Source organism: Egretta garzetta, unplaced genomic scaffold, assembly GCF_000687185.1.
Source record: "Egretta garzetta isolate BGI_Z169 unplaced genomic scaffold, ASM68718v1 scaffold172, whole genome shotgun sequence".
NCBI classification, from domain to species: domain Eukaryota; kingdom Metazoa; phylum Chordata; class Aves; order Pelecaniformes; family Ardeidae; genus Egretta; species Egretta garzetta.
In genome coordinates, this window is record NW_009258951.1 from 1,847,444 (window position 1) to 1,856,054 (window position 8,611).

The following is an 8,611-nucleotide window of genomic DNA, read 5'->3' on the forward strand; positions in this document are numbered from 1 at the left end:
TGAGCACCGGCAGAGCTGCAGCCACTGCCAGAGCTCACCCTGCCTCGCTGGGGGGACGCACAGACGGACTGATGGACCCACCGCTGCTCCGGGGTGCCTTGGCGGGGCAGGGAGGAACAAGAATATTCGCTGTATTCCCCGGAGCAGAGTCTGGTCCAGGTTGTGTCATGCGGATCTGTGAAGCACTGCCAAAGGCATGCTCAGTAGAAAGTACTTTTTTTGATTTTTCTTGCGGTAAGCTGAGGCCGGATAATTTTTGTTTCAGAGGCAGCTGGTAGAAATGTGAGCCAAAGTACAGCTCTGTAATATTTAACTCTTCTGTAGTTAATCTGGTCATTCTTACACAGAAATAACTGGGAGCAATGTTACCTATCTGTGGGCAGTCCCAGAAAGAGTTAAATTTAACTACTGATGAATTAGAACTGCATTGGGTTAAATTTTTTTTGGGGGGGACGACATCGACACACAGAGCAAGGTGATACTTACACTGACTTTCTAACTTAACAGCTTTTTACAGGGGAAACAAGTAATTCCTTGCTCGGTGGGCTTTGTGTCTGTGCTAGTATGTGAAAACAAATTTGTGTAAAACCAAGTGCCTAGCCAGCTGTTGGGATTTTTGATGTGTAGCTTAGCTGCAAATCAGTTTTATTCTTTGTCATGAAGAATTTTAGTTTTATTTTAAACTGAATAGATTATGAACAGTGCAAGTGCTGGCGTTGCCAGTTTAGCAGCGACTTTAACGTACAGCACTCCAGTTTCAGTGACGACCCCTGTCTGCATTTAGTGTCTCCTGAGGCTACAGGCGGGTGTTTGAGGAGTACATGCGGGTCATTAGCCAGCGGTACCCAGACATCCGAATTGAAGGGGAGAACTACCTTCCTCAACCTATATATAGGTAAGCACTAACTAGCAGTACTAATTGTCTTTTTCCCAATATGCAGGCTCAGCATGGTGAATATGTGCATTTACACTTTAATAACACTGAAAATGGGAACTTAAGGGGTTTTTTCCATTACGATTACATATAAGCTTGGTTATCTTCTCCCTTCCAGATAGCCGCCTTAGTTTTCCATACAAATATTACCATCTGGATGTCTGTATGATGAGGCCTGTTGTGTTCCAATCCGAATTAAATTAAATAATTAACTTTTTTCCACAGTGAATTTTTCCAGCTTTTCTTCATGATGTATCTGGACATAAATTCACATTTGTTGCTCAGGCTTATGCACTTAGTTACAAATTCCTGTGGTAGGTTGCAGAGGAGGTAACTGTTTGTTTTTAACATCTAAGTCAGGGAAGAACTGACGTCATTGGAGAGACTACCAGGATGTCCTTTATGGGCATGGGAAGCCCAAAGAAATTTGGAAAAAGGCAAAACAAAAATAATGTTATTCCTGTTATTTAAACCATTGTGTACATGCTAGAGTGATGCCATAGTTACTGTGGTGGCTTCTGAACCACTTCTTGACCTAATTACTGTAATAATTACAATGGTTAGAATGCTACAGTATTGAATACCTCAGTGTTAATTTGCTCTCTGGCTATAGGTTTAATTCGTGCAAAAAAAAATGTAGAGTTTTCTGCATCTGCTGGGAAAATGCTTTATGAGGAAGTAGTGCATGTCAACTAAATGTGTCTCTGTAATATGGAACAACTTCTTTAAGACACTGAATGTGTTATCCAGTTTAGACAGGAAAAAAAAACCCAAATCTGCATGGTATACAAGAATGGTATTGTTCTGAGGTTTTGTTAATTTGTGTTGCTTTTTTGTTTGGTTTGGTTTTTTTACAGCGAGATAAACTTAATTGAAAAGTTGTGTATTTCCTCTAAAACATTTGATTGTACACTGTAAAAAAATCATCTAATTAGGTGAATTATAGCTATATAATGGTGAAGTAGTAACTGTGAACCTCCTAAGTTACTTTTATGTGTTGTCTTTTGATAGGCACATAGCATCCTTCCTGTCTGTCTTCAAACTAGTATTAATAGGCTTAATAATTGTTGGCAAGGATCCATTTGCTTTCTTTGGCATGCAAGCTCCAAGCATCTGGCAGTGGGGCCAAGAAAATAAGGTAAACAGCACACTTCCTTTCACTTTGAAAAAGCAGTTTTAAAATGATTTCATGAGAGTGCTCTGGGAGTACTTTGTAATTCTTACTTTCATGCACTACAGCCTTAATGGAACTTTTAGGCTTCTATAACTGAATATACTTAAGAATTTTACAGTAGTGTAATTATTGTTAATAGTAGTGCTTGATGTTTTTGACAAACCCAGATTTGATTCTTGGCATCTCTCTAAGTTGATGATGCTGCAGAGGGACAGCTGAGGTTAATGTTACTGATGAAGATGATAAAAAGATTCTTTTGGTTTTTAGGGCTCAAGAGTGGTGTTTCAAGCGGTATCATTGGTGTTAAATTACAGCTTCCCTTTTCTGTCATCTCATAACTATTTTGCAGTTTTTGGTTTCATTGGACTTCTGATAGATTAGGCATGCAGTTAGATGGTGGTTAGGAGAATCAAGTTTAAATTTTCTGGGTGTTTTTGCAGAACATACTTGGGCATGACAGACTATGCCTTGTGGGATGAATATCCCTGTGAGTCAGTGCTGATGACGCTGACAGATTAATGTTGTTGTACTCTGATTTATAGTAACCTTATTCCAGACTGATTCTACTAGACAAAAGCAATTTAAAGTTTATTAACTTCTGTATATTTTATTGGTGCACAGATCCTCAAACTGAGCTACCCAGTGCAGTGGGTCTCTGTCACCAGCCAGTTTGAATGTGTAGAAGCTGTGATACATCCTGTTTAATTAAATGGGCCAAATACACTACCCAGCTAGGCTGGCTGCGGTGCATCTGTGATCTCTGATGTTGTAAACGACTGTCTCCCATGCTAAATTCTTTGGCATTGCAGTAACCAGTGTGAATGTGCCCTTGTGCATGAAAAGGGAATTAATTACAAAGGTGCTGGTGGTGGAGGGAGATGCTGTGTTGCTGAAGATGGCATCATTTCATCCTGAGGCATCAATACACACAAAAAATTCCAGATGATGAGCTTGAAGAAATGCTAGAGGGCTGATAATTCTTGTGAACAAATGCAATTTGACTTGGTCTGCTGTTTGTGTCTAGGCCTGTGGTTCTTGGATCTGAAGTGTTACTCTGAAAATGACAGGCAATACACAGGAACGGTTGCATTTCCTTGTCATCCTACAAGTGCCATCGTAGCCATGCATTTCTGCAGCCTGGCTGTTAAGATGTGCGTAGATTTGTGAGGAAAGGAGCAAGACAATGTAACTTTGAATTGGGATTGTGAGTTGGGTGGTTTCAGAACTGTTTTGATACCTGTCTTGGGAAGATAATGTGCACAATCTTTTTAAAAAGAGAATGAAAGGAAGATGTCTATGTGGTTGGAAGATGACTTGATAAATTGCAGAAGGGAATTAAGACACCTGTACACATTCAGTGCTTATTAAGAGTGAATAAAATAAGCTGTGGCTGACATGGCTGAAGCGTCAGGGATTCTCTCTGTTTTCTTCTAGGTTTATGCTTGTATGATGGTCTTCTTCCTGAGCAACATGATTGAGAACCAGTGTATGTCAACAGGTGCATTTGAAATAACTTTGAATGGTGAGGAGAGAACTTTCTGTTTAAGGGAATTGCAGTGTGTTGCATGTATATGCACAGATTTGTGAGAGCTGTTGCGTTGGGAGAATGAGGGATGATGTTATGAAATGTGGTGTGTTTCAAAATGTGATGGTATATGGTAATTGCCATCTGTTTTGAAACTTCAGGTGTTACATATCACAAAGGATAAAAATCATAGATGTCATAAAGCAGTTTATACAGATGTCACATCTATTTTAAAATAGCTATGTAAAAAAACTTCCTTAGAGGAATGCTTGGTCAGTCGGAGTAACTGTATTATGTTCTTCTTTTGCATGTGATGTGCATCAAGTAAGAAACGATCAACTAGGGAAGCATACTCTCCAGTTAATTAGATGCTTTCCCTGTCCTGTTTTCTAATATGGTTTAGCCTTGGAATCCTGTTGAATCCATTGTTATTCCCAGATTTTTGGTGCCAGGGGACAGCAGCATTGATTTTTCAGGTTAAGAGTCTGTGGACCTTCTGCCTTCAAATAGTCTTGCGGTTTTAAAGATTACATAAGCTTGATGGAGTACAAAATTTTTCAGGCTCTAGGTACAAGTATATAATTAGCTCTGTGCTTTATAATCTCAATTTATTATTGTGCAGGATGAATTTTGATACAGTAGTTTCTAAGTTGAGTCATATGCTGCAGAACCTTTTAAAGGCTGACTGTGTTGCATCAAAGTAGCTGAATGCGATGCACTTCTAGTCCTAAATCTCAGATCAGAATTGGCAGCAGAGCCTTCCTAGGGGTGAACATCTGGACTTCTGTAAGTTTCTGGTTTGTGTTTTAGGACAATGTGGTTCCAGTCTGGCTTTGGTTTTATATAGATGACAGCGATTGCGTTTTTCAGTGTGGGTTCATGAAGTGCTATAGCAGTGAGGGATATTTGAGGGTGTAATTATTTGTCAACATCCGTTCACAGGATGTTGTATTTACACTGAAGTGTTTATGGACTGTGCTGCCTTTTATATTTCCTGGGGTGGGGGGGGAATAATGGTTGGAGCTTATTTGGGTGGAACTGTCCAAGCCAGATCTTGGTAAGCAGAACTTTTGAGGCTCAGCTGTAGATGTTAGGCAGAAGTGAGATGAAGGTTAATGAGACCCACAAGTTTCAGAGATTTAGCAGTGGCTTAAAAACTAAGTATGCTATTCTGCCACTTGCTAATCTATTTTTAGACATTCTGTCAATGGATATTTTGAACCTCTAAATCCATGTGATGTATTTTTAAATGGAAGCATTAGACTCTTCGTTCTCCTAGCTGGATGGGCAAGTAGTGTGGCCAGAGGTTTGAAGCGTTGTCGATCCAGGTATTTCTCTCAACATAAATAGTACCAATTTGCATAGCTTCCTAGATCGTTTAAATTTTAATGTTCAAACTAGCCCTACGTGTTTTCTGACTTTGGCAATGTGCTTTTTTCCCCTTCATGTGTTTTGCGGTAGATGTTCCAGTGTGGTCTAAGCTAGAGTCTGGCCACCTTCCTTCCATGCAGCAGCTTGTACAAATTCTCGATAACGAAATGAAGCTCAATGTGCACATGGAGTCAATGCCTCATCATCGATCATAGCCCCATCTATCAGCACTGAAACTTCTTGTAAGTCTTCTTCCAGTCACCAGCTGTCTGTTGACTCGGATGTGAAGGACCGCATGTTGCAGATTGAACGTTGTACTCTTTACATTGTTCATTTAAAATTGTTTTGCTGGAGAACCAGCTCTAGTGCCTTTCAGTAAATTGATGTGGGTGATTTTACAGATACTGTTTGGTGGGAGGTTTTGGTTTGGGGTTTATTCTACCCAGTTTCAAAACTGGAAGCTGGCATTTCTTTGGACAGAAAAAAATGTGTTACTACATGCAGAAGGCCTTGAGTTAGTGAACTGTATTATGCCGAGATCAGAAAACACACTGCGTTATGTGCCTTAAAATAGTCTCTGTCCAAAGGGTTTCTCTGTAACTTGTAACCTAATGGAATCACATGACCCTAGAAAGTAGAACATTTCATGCTCCCATCTGTGTGCTGTACTGTTTTAACCTTTCGCAAATATTCCTTGACTGTTAGGAGCAGGGGGTTCACACCCATGCTTTTATATTTTATGACAACCAATTCAGTGTTCCTATGTCACTTGTGGCTTTCAAAGCAATTAGCTTGTGATTCTTCATAGGAGCATTGGTGCTCTACAGAAAGACAATCTTAGTGCAAAAATGGGCAGTTCACTCTTAAGAGACCACTTCAGTGAAGGGTTGATTAGCTGTGGTGTGGTTTTTGGCACAAGAATGCCTTGGTTGGAGAGACTGGTTCTTGGCATTACCTTGCCAACAGACACCCCACGCTTGAGTGACAGACCCTGTGCTCCCATTTCTGTCGACTGACATCTTGCAACTGGTCTCGCCACCTTAAACTGATCAGTTGGCCCCAGCTGTAGCAATTAATGACCTAGCTCTGTTCAAACACCTGCACAGATTTCCTTCAGAAGTCTGTTTAAAATGATTGGGCTTCTGCAAAAGGCGTATTTACGTACGCAAGGACGTAGCATGTGGAGGTGTACGTTCGGAGAAACCTACGCTCTGCCAGAGCACTGCAGGCAGTCTCACTCCTTCTAGGAAACCACGCTCTGTAACCAGGGCTTGCTCTGCTTTTTCTCACTCCTTCAGAGCTCAGACCTCAGCCCCCCCTTTTTTTCCCCTATCGATCTCTTCCTCCACTAATGCTCCTGTGGCTTCCTGAAGTGGGGAGAGCAATTCGGAGAGATTGCTCCCTTGAAATCCTCATACAGGGAATGAGAAACAGTTGACTTTGATTCCTGCAGGCATGTCCTATTAAGTAAGGTTTGTCCTAATAATTTAGCAGAAGTAGTCTTAATAACAAAATAAACTGTTCTGTATTTTTAAAATACTATTTGGTATTAAGAAGTTTGGTGCTGCCCACGGAAGTGGTTGAGCCCCCATCCCTTGGAGGTATTTAAAAGATAGATAGACGAGGTTTTTAGGGACATGGTTTAGTGGTGGAATGGCAGGGTTAGGTTAACAGTTGGACTTGATGATCTTAAAGGTCTTTTCCAACCTAAATGGTCCTGTGATTCCTGTATTTTTCAGGTGGGCTTGCTGAAGCCCAGCGTCCTGTGTGTACAGATTTGGAGGGTCTCGGGCAGTATTTTTTGTTGCAAAGTAGGTTGATGTCACTTTCAAGCTTAGAAAGCACGCTAAGACTGTTCTTACGTAGAATTTGATTTAATCAGACATGAGTTTAGAAAAACAACAACAAAAAAAACCCCATTCGGTTGTATTGCCATTCATGTGGGTAACAGTACATGTTAGGAGAGTCTGATAGTGAGACTTAGTGACTTTGTGTTGTGATGCCTCCTTATTTGATTTCACGCTAATGTGATGTCATTCTGATGGTGTCCTTGTAGGCAATCGCCCAGAGTAACATAACGATAGTACTCTCTTGCTGTGAGTTGTGACCTCTCAGGGGACAGTGCTTGTAATTCAGGTTTCATAATCCGAAGTGTACAGAGCCTGCTGTTCTCCCTGGTTTATAGAAAATGCCTCAGCTCTCTGTTCTGACAGTGCTGGAGATGATTTGCTTGTTTAATGCAGGAGTAGTTGCCGACTGTAACGCTTGTGTCTCCGTTTGCAGGCGTTAAGCAGTTATTTCCAAAGGCAGCGTGGCTCCGACCCATGAAGGCCTGTACTGAAGACAGCACGCTGTTAGTACAGACTGGATGCTTCTCTCGCAGTCACGTTGTGCCTCCTGAAAAAAAACTTAATGAAAGACCTCTTTCAGTGCTGGCGTGTTTCCAGATAACTGCACATTCATGGAGTGCAATAATACTGTATAGTTTTTTTAAGATTTCATTCGACCAGTTCATAGTTCAACAATGCAGGCATTACTAATTGTAACTTATTTTATATTCATGTTTCACGCAATGGCAGATTGAGTTGGTATCTAATTTTTCCTCGGGGAAAAAAAAGTTTGTTTAATCTGTTCTATTTTATATGAATTTATGTTCTTTTTGTAGTTTAAAATGAAGCTCTAGGAGTGTCTGATATTGTCCTAAACTGTTAAGTAATTGACGGCTGTCTATCAAACATCGCTAATGTGATTAAAGCAGGTTTGTATATTTTTCAAAATATATGGCAGAGTTGAACAGTGCATTATATACTAAATTATATACACAAAATTATATGCAGAGTAGTTACATCGTTTTGTGACTTCAGTAAAAAGTAAGATCAACTGCTCTTTAAATTGTGTTGGCCAGCTCGAGAGTTTTTTCCTTGACCATTCTGAAGAGATGAAAAGCTGGGCCTTTCTATTGTCCTAAACAGAAACTAAGAAAGTTAATTTAAATAAAGAGTTCTCGTTTACTGTGTTTGAGTCACTGATGTACCTCGTTTGAGTCACTGATGGATATTCTTAGAATTGCAATTGAAACAGTGCATAAAAAGCCTACTTTCCGAAGTCATTAATCTTGTGTTTGTCTTGTCTAAGTCCCTGACCACCTCCGGGTTCTGGAGGAACACACAGAGCTTTCCCTTTTCCCTCGTGTGCCTGCTGAAGTTCAGCTGCAATTAGAGTTGAGGTGCTGTTGTACCAGGGGAAGCTCACCCTTGTAAAACCAGCTGAAGTGCTTCCTGGGTCCCTCTTACCAAACTCATCTCTGGATGGGGAGGTGAGGAAGGGAGGTGGTCTCTGTTGGGGTGGTAAATCAGATGGGGAGGGGATCTGCAGAGCCGTGCCAAAGGCAGCTGTCACGGTTTGTAAGAACTTCCCTTGACCCTCCCAAGGCTGCAGGGACCGATGTAAGAAACGCTTCAGGTAACCACAGCTCTGTCCGCCCAGCTGATAGAAAAGTCGATGCCAGTTGTTACAAAAGTGCTGCATGCAGCAGCCTAGGCTGTTGGCCCCGCAGCGCCCTGCAAGGGTGTCCTGGTGGGGCAGGGATTCCTGTGGCCCCACGCCC

At 41.1% G+C, this 8,611-nt stretch overlaps 1 protein-coding gene across 1 annotated transcript; it reads left to right on the forward strand.

Moving 5' to 3' along the window:
- The first annotated feature begins 6 nt into the window (after nt 1-6).
- Nucleotides 7-8,113, forward strand: SELENOT (selenoprotein T). The gene is made up of 6 exons (XM_009634407.2): nt 7-194; nt 785-895; nt 1,946-2,072; nt 3,543-3,630; nt 5,095-5,246; nt 7,288-8,113. Exons 2-5 carry the CDS (start codon nt 822-824, stop codon nt 5,217-5,219), a joined length of 414 nt encoding a protein of 137 aa, XP_009632702.1. The 5' UTR covers nt 7-194; nt 785-821; the 3' UTR covers nt 5,220-5,246; nt 7,288-8,113.
- Nucleotides 8,114-8,611: the final 498 nt, after the last annotated feature.

Coding starts and splice junctions, on each gene's coding strand:
- SELENOT (XM_009634407.2), top strand. CDS start 822: ATGCGGGTCATTAGCCAGCGGTACCCAGACATCCGAATTGAAGGGGAG. Junction 896..1,945: donor CTTCCTCAACCTATATATAG/GTAAGCACTAAC, acceptor GTCTTTTGATAG/GCACATAGCATCCTTCCTGT. Junction 3,631..5,094: donor ATTTGAAATAACTTTGAATG/GTGAGGAGAGAA, acceptor GTTTTGCGGTAG/ATGTTCCAGTGTGGTCTAAG.